The sequence below is a fragment of the Scyliorhinus torazame genome, chromosome 7 (genome assembly GCF_047496885.1).
Source record: "Scyliorhinus torazame isolate Kashiwa2021f chromosome 7, sScyTor2.1, whole genome shotgun sequence".
In the NCBI taxonomy this organism is placed as follows: domain Eukaryota; kingdom Metazoa; phylum Chordata; class Chondrichthyes; order Carcharhiniformes; family Scyliorhinidae; genus Scyliorhinus; species Scyliorhinus torazame.
The window spans coordinates 26,581,256-26,593,759 of NC_092713.1; the positions used below are offsets into that span (position 1 = coordinate 26,581,256).

At 46.2% G+C, this 12,504-nt stretch overlaps 1 protein-coding gene across 4 annotated transcripts in view; it reads right to left on the reverse strand.

Annotated features, from left to right (window-relative positions):
* Nucleotides 1–5,832: 5,832 nt before the first annotated feature.
* gtf2b (general transcription factor IIB) overlaps nt 5,833–12,504 on the reverse strand; it is a 35,674-nt gene continuing 29,002 nt past the window's right edge. For all 4 annotated transcript variants that reach the window (XM_072510450.1, XM_072510454.1, XM_072510453.1 and 1 more), the window contains exons 6-7: nt 7,548–7,829; nt 5,833–6,932 (exon numbers count right to left, since the gene is read on the reverse strand). In XM_072510450.1, the coding sequence (XP_072366551.1) occupies nt 6,799–6,932; nt 7,548–7,829 (416 nt within the window). In that variant the 3' untranslated portion in view covers nt 5,833–6,798. The remainder of the gene's footprint in view (nt 6,933–7,547; nt 7,830–12,504) is intronic.

A 12,504-nucleotide genomic window follows, 5' to 3' on the forward strand; every position in this document is an offset into this window, starting at 1 on the left:
TGCATCGATTGCGGACAGGCCTCTGCTGATCTGTAGAAATGATGTGGTTCAGTTTGCTCTCTTTTACAGACACATAGGGGGCTTGAACTGATGTCCAATCTCTGGACGTTGGCCAAGCAGAGGCAGTGGCCGGTCCTGAACTATTCAGGGTGGACCACTCTTTGCTTGGAAGTTTGAAACCAGTCAGTTCTTGGGTTGGAGACCAGTACTGGTTTGTCATGCCCAATGATTCCCATTCATTTGTGTTGAAGTTCTGTGTGGAAGGGTTTTTCCAGGCCAGCCTTCTGGATGGGAGTTGTATGGGCCGAATAAAGTAGTCGCCATAGTCCCAGGTGGCCATAGGCAGCTTTCCCCTGAGGGGGGAAAAGAGCTGACTGGTGGTGATTCAACCGGAGGATCACCGCACCTCAGACGAGGGGCAAGGTTGAGGACTGGGCCTTCAGGAATAACCTCAGCCGCTACAGGAATGGATGAGCATGGAGTGGCAGTTGGCATTGTGAACTTTTTCTATCATTTTGTAGATTGTCCTACGTCAGCGGATACAAGGGCTTTGCCAGGACAAGCAGCCAAGGGAGTAGTGTTGAGCATAGTGTTCCATTATTGATACACATGGTAGCATTCAGCTGGGTGATCTTGACCAAACAGGGGCCCAGTATTCTGCTATTGAGTATGAGAGTGCTGAGATTGGAAGGGTGGGGGCAGCAGCACCCCACGTTGAGCCGGCTGTTTGGCAATCAACTGGCTTCTGGATGACCTTGGCTGAAGTTGTTTTCAGATGTTCCAGGTCACCAGTGTCCTATCTTAAGTCCTGAGGCTTTGACAAAGTCATCCAGACTCCAAACGTTTGCTCCCTTCCCTCTCCCCTGATGCTGTCAGACCTGCTGAGATTGTCCAACATTTTCGGGTTTTCTTTCACTCGGAGATATGTCGAGTTAGGTGGTGCTTTAACTTGTAGCCATTCATTTAGATGTTAAGCTCTTAACAGCTTCTGCATTTTGAAGATGAAATGAGCCACGCACCATTTTTGCAGGGCTAGGCTTGAATAGCCATGTGTTGCAGTACTGTTCCAAGTTTTGACAAGACCCTGTTTAGGGTCCGGTCCAAGGTGTAAAAGATGGCAGTGAAGGCAGAGCAAGACAGACTTTTGATCTTACAGAGGAGTCAACAGTTATGGTGGAAAAAGGAGAAAAGTGGAGTTAAGGGCACAATCATATCTTATTCAATAGCTCAAGGGGCCGAATGGCCTACTCCAACCATTTATGATCTAAAGTCTTGTGGCACTAGCAGCAAAGGGTCTTTAAAAGGGAGCCCAAGGTGAAAGAGGACGCAAGAAGCTAGTATAAACTTGAATGGGTGTATAGCAGTTCATGCTGGATTGGATTGGATCTGTTTATTGTCAGGTGTACCGAGGTACAGGGAAAAGTATTTTTCCGCAAACAGCTCAACCGTTCAAGTACATGGGAAGAAAAGGGAATAAAAGAAAATACATAATAGGGCAACACAAGGTATACAATGTAACTACATAAGCACCGGGTGAAGCATACAGGGGTGTAGTGTTAATGAGGTCAGTCCATAAGAGGGTCATTTAGGAGTCTGGTAACAGTGCGGAAGAAACTGTTTTTGAGTCTTTCGTGCGTATTTTCAGACTTCTGTATCTCCTGCCCGATGGATGAGTAAGCCGGGTGTGAGGGGTCTTTGATTATGCAGTCTGCTTTCCCCAGGCAGCGGGAGGTGTAGATGGAGTCAATGGATGGGAGCCAGGTTTGTGTGATGGACTGGACGGTGTTCACAACTCTCTGAAGTTTCTTGCGGTCCTGGGCCAAGCAGTTGCCATACCAGGCTGTGATGCAGCCTGATAGGATGCTTTCTATGGTGCATCTGTAAAAGTTGGTAAGAGTTAATGTGGACATGCCGAATTTCCTTAGTTTCCTGAGGAGGTATAGGCGCTGTTGTGCTTTCTTGGGTGGTAGCGCAACGTGGGTGGACCAGGACAGATTTTGAGAGATGTGCACCCCATGGAATTTGTAACTGCTAACCATCCATGACCAGGGATCCCATCCGGGCCCTTCGACCTCAAGGGTTCACTTTCAGGAAGGCCAATCTGACTTTGGAAGCTGTGATGGTGGGCATGGCTGAGTTACAGGCTACTGGGGCACTCAACAGCGGATTGCATGGAGTTCATCGGAGAGGGGTGCGCTGCTGCACAGCTACTGCTTGGCTTTGCTTTGTAGCCCGTGATGTTGTTTAAGCTGATTAGATAACCTAGTGGAGTGGTGCAGCAACAACAATCTCTCCCTCAATGCCAGCAAAACTAAAGAGCTAGTCATTGACTTCAGGAAGCAAAGTACTGTACACACCCCTGTCAGCATCAACAGGGCCATGGTGGAGATGGTTAGCAGTTTCAAATTCCTATGGGTGCACATCTCCATAAATCTGTCCTGGTCCAACCATGTTGACGCTACTATCAAGAAAGCACAACAGCGCCTATACTTCCTCAGGAAACAAAGGAAATTCTTTGAGGAGGTGACCAACCATGTGGATGAAGGTAAAGCAGTGGATGTAGGGTACATGGATTTTAGTAAGGCATTTGATAAAGTTCCCCATGGTAGGCTTATGCAGAAAGTAAGGAGGCATGGGATAGTGGGAAATTTGGTCAGTTGGATAACGAACTGGCTAACCGATAGAAGTCAGAGAGTGGTGGTGGATGGCAAATATTCAGCCTGGATCCCAGTTACCAGTGGCGTACCGCAGGGATCAGTTCTGGGTCCTCTGCTGTTTGTGATTTTCATTAATGACTTGGATGAGGGAGTTGAAGGGTGGGTCAGTAAATTTGCAGACGATACGAAGATTGGTGGAGTTGTGGATAGTAAGGAGGGCTGTTGTCGGCTGCAAAGAGACATAGATAGGATGCAGAGCTGGGCTGAGAAGTAGCAGATGGAGTTTAACCCTGAAAAGTGTGAGGTTGTCCATTTTGGAAGGACAAATATGAATGCGGAATACAGGGTTAACGGTAGAATTCTTGGCAATGCGGAGGAGCAGAGAGATCTTGGGGTCTATGTTCATACATCTTTGAAAGTTGCCGCTCAAGTGGATAGAGCTGTGAAGAAGGCCTATGGTGTGCTCGCGTTCATTAACAGAGGGATTGAATTTAAGAGCCGTGAGGTGATGATGCAGCTGTACAAAACTTAGGTAAGGCCACATTTGGAGTACTGTGTACAGTTCTGGTCGCCTCATTTTAGGAAGGATGTGGAAGCTTTGGGAAAGGTGCAAAGAAGATTTACCAGGATGTTGCCTGGAATGGAGAGGTCTTACGAGGAAAGGTTGAGGGTGCTAGGCCTTTTGTCATTAGAATGGAGAAGGATGAGGGGAGACTTGATAGAGGTTTAGAAGATGATCAGGGGAATAGATAGAGTAGACAGTCAGAGACTTTTTCCCCGGGTGGAACAAACCATTACATGGGGACATAAATTTAAGGTGAAAGATATAGGAGGGATATCAGAGGTAGGTTCTTTACCCAGAGAGTAGTGGGGGCATGGAATGCACTGCCTGTGGAAGTAGTTGAGTCGGAAACATTAGGGACCTTCAAGCAGCTATTGGATAGGTACATGGATTACGGTTAAATGATATAGTGTAGATTTATTTGTTCTCAAGGGCAGCACGGTAGCATTGTGGATAGCACAATTGCTTCACAGCTCCAGGGTCCCAGTTTCGATTCGGGCTTGGGTCACTGTCTGTGCGGAGTCTGCACGTCCTCCCCGTGTCTGCGTGGGTTTACTCCGGGTGCTCCGGTTTCCTCCCACAATCCAAAGATGTGCGGGTTAGGTGAATTGGCCAATGATAAATTGCCCTTAATGTCCAAATTGCCCTTGGTGTTGGGTGGAGGTGTTGAATTTGGGTGGGGTGCTCTTTCCGGGGGCCGGTGCAGACTCGGGGGGCTGAATGGCCTCCTTCTGCACTGTAAATTCAATGATAATCTATGATTAATCTAGGACAAAGGTTCGGCACAACAGCGTGGGCCGAAGGGCCTGTTCTGTGCTGTATTTTCTATGTATGTTCTATGTTCTGCATGTCCACATGAAAGCATCCTATCTGGCTGCATCACAGCCTGGTATGGCAACTGCTTGGCCCAGGACCGCAAGAAACTTTCAGAGTCGTGAACCTGCCCTCCTGCCACTGACTCCATCTACACCACCCGCTGCCTGGTGAAAGCAGGCAGCATAATTAAGGACCCCTCCCACCCGGCTTACTCCCTCTTCCAACTTCATCAGGCAGGAGATACAGAAGTCTGAGAACATGCACGGACTGACTCAAAAACAGCTTCTTCCCCACTGTTACCAGACTCCTAAACGACCCTCTTATAGACTGACCTGATGAACACTACACCCTGTATGCTTCACCTGATGCCGGTGTTACCCTATTAAGTATTTTCTTTTATTTCCTATTCATGTACTCAATGTTGAGCTGCTCGCAGAAAAACACTTTTCACTGTACCTCGATACATGTGACATTAAACAAAAGTAATACAATCCAGAAGGGTAGTGGGAGGAAGATTGCCCACATAGTTTGTATCTGCAGCTGAAAGCAATCACTGTGCTCCTCCTGGCTTCACATAAGCTGGTATACTCCTGTCATGAAATGCAATTTGCAATAGGCCCCATTAAACAGTTTACCCGTGGGCAACTTGTACAGGTTAGATGTCCAAAAAAACCCAGACTTTTTAAAAAATTCTTTGATAAATAAATTACTGTTCAAACCGCAGGACAATTGGACTGGGTGCTAGTTCGGTGATGCGCTGGACTAGTTAGCATTTTGTTCACATCTCCTACTGCTCTCTAGTTCCAGTGCCAGAATCAACTGGTACCCTCTGCCCCCCCACACTCTGCTGTTCAAAATAGAGCAAAATCTCAACTGCAGCGCAGTCATGGATCAGAATATGCTGGATTTTGGATGCCCAACAAATTGGGCCAAGTAAAACCCAACTCTGCAACTGGTTCATTAAACATTTGCTTATTAAGTCAACAGCCTCAGTTTTAGAAACAGGCTTGGTGCCTTTTCTGGTCTCCACCAATAAAGCCGGCAGCACACTTTGTTTCTATTGAGCTTCCTGCATGCCCCAAGTACCGCACAGCTCAATTTCCATGTCATAAAAGTCTTGTTTGGGACATTTTGCTGCATTAAGTGCTTTGTAGAGGCAGAATTAAAGAATCTTGGAACACAAAATATATATGGAATAACCAGTTTGGTTCGGGAAGATGTTGGGAGGGGCTAAACTGAATTCGAGAGCAGAGGATAGAGGATGAGATACAGGCAGGATATCAGGACTAGTTGCCTGATGGAGGCCACCGCAGAGGATGGTGCAGCAGTGGAGCTGGGCACACTTGGATACCATACTTACGGAGTAGACCTTTGCTTCTCAGATTCTACTGGTGCAATCCTAGTCAGCTCCCCCATATATTGGCAGAGTGATGGCCACTGCTGCCTTTTGCATCTTCACGTCGACCAGAAACAATCCCCAGTCGAGGAGATCATGATCACAGCTGGCATGTAATGCAGAACAATGCCAGCAGCACGGTTCAATTCCCGTACCGGCCTCCACGAACAGGCGCCGGAATGTGGCGACTAGGGGCTTTTCACAGTAACTTCATTGAAGCCTATTTGTGACAATAAGCGATTATTATTATGACCATTGTGTGTGTGTCGTAGTGCAGTAGTTGGCTGGCTCTGGACCAATTATTCTATTCCCTGGGTTTTAATTCCTTGCATTAATGCGCAGAAATGACGCGGGAAAAAAATTGAAAGGAAAAATAAAACAGCACTTAGCAGATATGCAACTTATGCAACAATTATTTTTTATTTCTATCTGTACAAATCACAGAAAGGTAACGTATCAATTTCATTAACTACTTCTTTAATGGGTGATCCACGGAAAAGCTAGTCACTTAAAAGGAATTTTGAATAACATGCATGTTTTTCAAATATGCAACACTGATGTTAAATGGAGCCATTTCAATAGTTTGACCAGAATATAAACTCGATTTCTGATATATTCAATTCAAATACTGCACTCAAACAGTGAACAACTATTTCCTCTTCCCTCAAATAAGCAATTTATAATTTTCGGAAACATAAATACTACACATTTTAAACTCAATTTTCCTTGCATAAATAAAATTTCCACAAGAATTTCAGTTCAATTATTTGTTAAACTAAAGACCCTACAGGTTATCTTGGAGGACCTCAAACTACCCACTGGTGCAAACTATCCAAAGCTCAGCAACCACTTCTTGGTAACAAATACCAACTTTGAAGTTGAAGAAGTCAATGTAGATACAGAAAAAAAAGGGAAAAAATGGTCATTTATTTATGAAGACATCAAGCATCTCACTAACCTGAATACAGGCATGTCAAATTACAAATTAGTAATTTAGCACTAAAGGAATCTAACTGTGAGCCAGTCCATCAGCAGCCTTTCACAACACAATATCCCCAATTTTCACATTATATACAAATTATCTGGTTAATTATAAATTCCTCGCTTTCAAATATACAAATTAGCTGACAAGTACAAACGATCGTGAAATTCAGCTTCGGAATGTACATGCTGTATTCAGACACAGCAGAACCATTTGCAGCTACATAGTCTCTCATCGGTGTTTCTCGTCTGGCTTTTTCCACTTGAATTTCAAATCAGGAGGCCAAATCAACTTCTTTCAAACATTCTATGTAGGGGAGTGGTGTGTTTTTTTTTTTAATTTTAAAAACACATTCTTGTGCATATTGCGAGTAGGCTGGTTCCATTTACAACTGGGGCAGCTTGTCAACCGGAGTATCAAATTTAAATTCAGCGGGGAAGAGGTCAGCAGCTCGTGGATAGATGAGTCTATAGGACTGCCTGATTGTGACATCAGCTACGCCGGCAATGTCTCCGATCTCTGGAGGAGAACAAAAAAAAAAAAAAAGGCACCAATTAAATCCCAGGTTCGCTGAGCTCAGTGAACACGCGCGCACACACGACACTTGCCAAAGAAAAAAAAGAATGACAAGCAACAAGTCTCGACTGGTGAACATAATCAGTTTCCAAGAAACATAGAAATTAGGAGCAGGAGGAAGTCTTTTGGCCCTTCCAAGTCTGCTCTGCCATTTATTACTTCTACAGGCATCAATTCTAATAGTCAGACACTTGCGAGACAACTCAAGTGATTTCAAACTGGAAATAAAATGCCAACATGGTAAATGCTTCATCCAGCTTGGGAACAGAAAGTAAGAACTTTCATTTTCTCACTATAACTGAGATAGTTAAAGGGAGATTTACGGAAACATTAAATATTTATTTCTAAAAACAGTTCATGGTTGACCAGAGTCAACTGGCCAATTAGGCGCGTGAAATTGTGAGGGCAAGGGAACTGGATTGAATTTTAATGCACCCACATTTCCCATTTCCAGGGTCCTTTATTCTGTAGGCTGTTAAAGAAAGCCATTACGTAGTCTTACATTTCAAATTAGGTCCAATTTAAGATTATTCTTTACTAGGTTAGTAGACCAAATACCTTTTTGCGTCCTTTTGTCTGCCGAAGCTTGCGAGGCCATATAAATGGCTGCTGCAGCTACAGAAATAGGGCTCCTGCCGGGTACCAAGTCCAGTTCCACAGCTTTCCTCGCAATGTGTGTTGCAGCCATTTGCACTTGTTTAGGCAATCCCAAGTTTGAACAAAACCTGGACATGAAATCTCCTGTAGTGATGAGATCCACGCTGGTTTCCAGGGCTTTCAGGATCAACTTGAAGCAACGGCCTATTTCCTTCTTTGAAATCCGGGACACGGCACAAATTTCTAATAGCGTAGGAGGACAAGGTTAGAGGTGAAACAAGAACGGACTAATTGAAAGCAAAGATTTGTGCACAGTGGGAGTGCTACACGATTCTCAAGGACGATAAAAGTTCAGTTTTTTTTCAATTAACTGAAATTGTCCAAACACTTGGCAGAATCTGCGACCACCCTACTTTCTCTGGCCACTAACTTACTGGCAACGGTCAGGATTACTCAGTCTTTGATAGAAGCACGAGATCTCATTAAATGCTGATAAACAGCATTTAAATACCAAAACCATGTTACTGCACGATCGCCTCGTAATGCATTTTGTGTCAATTTGACTAGCATATTTTTAAAAATGACTCAAAATTCATTAAAACCACTAAAAGATCAAGACCAGGAAAAAATCTACTTGTTAGGTTGGCAGCAAATACCCAGCTGACACTAGATATAGAATTTCCCCACAGGATTGGAAAAGAGGAGATTCGCTTCTCATTATAGTGGCAACCTGCCAGTTAGAACATAGTGCAGAAGGAGGCAGTGCAGAAGGAGGCCAGTTGGCCCATCGAGCCTGCTCCGACCTACTAAAGCCCTCACTTCCACCCTATCCCCGTAACCCAATAACCCCCATCTAACCTTTTTTTGATCACTAAGGGCAATTTATCATGGCCAATCCACCTAACCTGCACGGCTTTGGACTGTGGGAGGAAACCAGAGCACCCGGAGATAACCCACGCAGTCCCGGGGAGAACGTGCAGACTCCGTACAGACAGTGACCCAGCAGGGAATCGAACCTGGGACCCTGGCGCTGTGAGGAGGAGGGTGGGGAGAAGATGAGAGAGGAGGAGAGATTTAGAAAAGGGGACGTTGAAACAATTTGGAGGTCAAGTGGAAGAAAAACACTTTGCAACAACTAATGAAATGAAAATCGCTTGTCATAAGTAGGCTTCAAATGAAGTTACTGTGAAAAGCCCCTAGTCGCCACATTCCGGCGCCTGTTACGGGAATCGAACCGTGCTGCTGGCCTGCCTTGGTCTGCTTTCAAAGCCAGCGATTTAGCCCTGTGCTAAACAGCCCCTAACCACAAGATGGATTCAAGTAAAGGGAGAATGGAAAAGATGGGTAGAAACCTTTCCCACATGGGACTGCTTAGTTCACACTTGGCTCGGATAATATTTGTTGGAGGAAGTAATTCTCCAGTGGGGCATACCATTGCAGTTAGACTCCGATCAGGGCACCATTTCACCGGGCATATGCTTAAGGTTTGTAAATTATTAGGGATTAAAATAAAAGTTTATTACCAACCGTTCCCAAAACATGCATGGTCGAACGAATGAACAAACATTAAAGAAAGCGTTAGCTAAAACCATTTGAAATGGGCTGACTTGTTGCCCTAAGTCCAATCAGGATACTGGGCGACACCCAGTAAGGTGACCAGGTTAACGCCATATGAGCTGATGACAGGAAGAAATATGGAGATTGTCAGGAGAATGTGACATGGAATGGGGAAATAGGATTAGCAAGAGAGTGAAACAGTTTGTGCGAGAGCTGTGCAAGCAACTGCACAGACGGAGACAGATGGTCAGGGATCATATGGGATATAGAAGCGGAGGCCAAGACAGAACAAGCCAGGGTGCCAGGAGTCAGGGAAAAGGTAATGTTGTGCCTGACAAACCAAGATTTGCACCCAAGTCATTAAGACCAATACATACGCCTGTGTGGATATCTGAGGGGCAGCGCTGGAAACACTGGTCACAACTAAAGCTTTATTAATGATCTTGTTTTACAGAATTAATGCTGGCCAACCAGTGACAGTTGGGGCAGTTATTTGCTTCAGTTTACAGAATATGAACAAATGTATCGATTCTCACGAGACTATGATCATAGTCACAGGAATGGGAGGCGTACCCGCTTGCCCAACATCACCATCAGGATTCTGGTATACCACAGGCCATGCAAAATGCAATGGGCAAGATGGAATCCAGAATGTGACAGTAGAACAAGCAACTTTACAGTGCAGTCAGGGCCACATCACCACCCATGCCAACTGAACCACCTTGTCCAATCTGGAATCCAGGACCAGAGAATGGTCTTGCGTTCATCACATAAAACCTTCTTCTCAATGACTTCAGGAAGCAAATCCGTCAGCATCAAGGGGGCAGAGGTGGAGATGGTTAGCAGTTTCAAATTCCTAGGGGTATCCATCACAAAAAATCTGTCCTGGTCCACCCACGGCGACGCAACCACCAAGAAAGCACAACAGCACCGATACTTCCTCAGGAAACTCGGCATGTCCACATTAACTCTTAACCAACTTTTACAGATGCACCATAGAAAGCATCCTATCGGGCTGCATCACAGCCTGGTATGGCATCTGCTCGGCCCAGGACTGCAAGAAACTTCAGAGAGTCGCGAACACAGCACAGTCCATCACAAACCTGCCTTCCATCCATTGACTCCATCTACACCTCCCCCTGCCTGGGGAAAGCGGGCAGCATAATCTAAGACCCCTCCCGCCTGGCTTACTCACTCTTCCAACTTCTTCCATCAGGCAGGAGATACAGAAGGCTGAGAACACGCACGAACAGACTCAAAAACAGCTTTCCCCCCCGCTGTTATCAGACTCCTAAACGACCCTCTTATGGACTGACCTCATTAACATTAACACTACACCCCTGTATGCTTCATCCGATGCCGGTCTTATGTATTTACACGGTGTACCTTGTGTTGCCCTATTATGTATTTTCTTTTCATGCACTTAACGATCTATTGAGCTGCTCGCAGAAAAGTACTTTTCACTGTACCTCAGTACAAGTGACAATAAACAAATCCAATCCAATTATGGACACCATGAGCTGGCACCAGTAGTTCTAAACATAGCCCTGCCTCAATGGCATTGAACCTGTACTCGGCATTATGTCTGGCCTTGATGAGTCTGTTAATGACCGAAGCAGCCCAGTCTAACAGCAGGACGCAGTCCCTGGAAGTAAAAACTAGTCCAAGCACAGCCTGATAAATGACACCGCTACAGCATTCAATAGAGACTTCAATGGTTAATTCTATCGCTTTAGCAACTGTTAACCAGAAGGTGCAGACTTCCAGCCTGCAGCTTAAAAATAAGAGACAAGGGATACAGAACACCCAACTAAGTGCAGACCAAGACATGACAGATAATTCAAAACCTAGCCACTAGAGTAATGCAGGCACTCATCCACTGCGGTGCCAGCTAAACGCTGAAGAATCCAGAGAGAGATACCTCAAAACAGGAAACGTGGCGGTCCAGAACGCAGACCCAGGCAACGATGGGAAACATGAGTTTGTCACAACTGAGTTGAGAGAGGCACAGGGAAGCGATGAAGGAGCAGCTCTAGGCAGTAGTGGAGTCAGCAGTTGAGACTGCGATGGCCCCCATAAAGGAGACAATGTTACAGGACCTAGAAAAAGCCCCATGGCAGGCCAGGGAGACTGGATCACTGCTGAGGTGATGAGTCTGGTCAAGACCCAGAGGGTAGTAAAAGAAAAAGTCGACAACCAAACAAATTAGGCCCCACCGACAGAACCTGTGGACCATTGGGCTACCGGAGGGGAGGAACCCCAGGGTGTATGCAGCAGCGATGCTCAGAAAGCTGGTCAGGGAGGAAGGCTTTGCAAAGCCCCCAGAAGTGGACTGCACTCACAGGTCGCTCCAGCTGTATCCCAAGGCATCACCGCAGGCTTGAGGCACCCTATTCAATCATTTGGTGTTTATATACCCACAGGTGCCAGCAAGAGTGGGGAAAGTAGAACTGGTTGAAACAAAGAGGGGAACAGTTGACATTCAAGCCATGGAAAGCATAAAGGATAACCTGACAACAAGATTCAGATGCAAACTCAGCAAGTATACTGGATATACTGTACACTCCTCCCAACAACAAATGAAAGTTTTCGCAAAGATATTGAACAAGTCGATTCTTTGGCATTGTGGGAGGATGTAGGATTGGGGCTCGATGGTACAAATACACCCCTGGCTTTGAATCATCTCAATTGTAGTTCGCCAGCTGATAATGGTTCTGTATCTGACATGCTTGATTTGCCTCACCAAGACACACAAAGTGGCAATGGAGATGTAGATTTAGCAAATGGGGAAATAAGCCAGGAGCCCAAACTAAAAGACCAACTGATACATATGGTTTGGTTTAGTACCAACCCCACACTGGGGACGGGATTCTATGATCCTGAGGCTAAGTGTTGACGCCGTCAGAAATGCTGTCGCGTCAACAAGGCCTCAGGATCAGCAACTCTGGCCCCAGCACTGGAGATTATGCCGCTCCAGCTGCTGATCCAGCCGTGAACTGAGCGCCACGGGATCCACGCATGCGCAGTGGCACCAACGCGCGCATGCGCAGTGGCTCCCTTCAATGCGCCGGCCCCGATGCAACATGGCGCAGGGCTACAGGGGCCAGCGCGGAAAAGGCCCCTAGCCAGAGAGGCCAGCCCGGCAATCGGAGGCCTTTCCCTGGGGTCAGACCCCCCCCACAGGCCGCCCCCGGACCCTTCAATGCAGAGGTCCCGCCGGCTCAGAGCAGGTGTGAATGGCGCCGGTGGGACTGTGTTTTTTTTTTTTATTTTTTATAAAAACAACGGCTGCTCGGCCCATTCCAGGCTAAGAATCGCCCGGGGGGGGGGGGGGGGGGGGGGGGGGGGGCTGTGGGGCGGC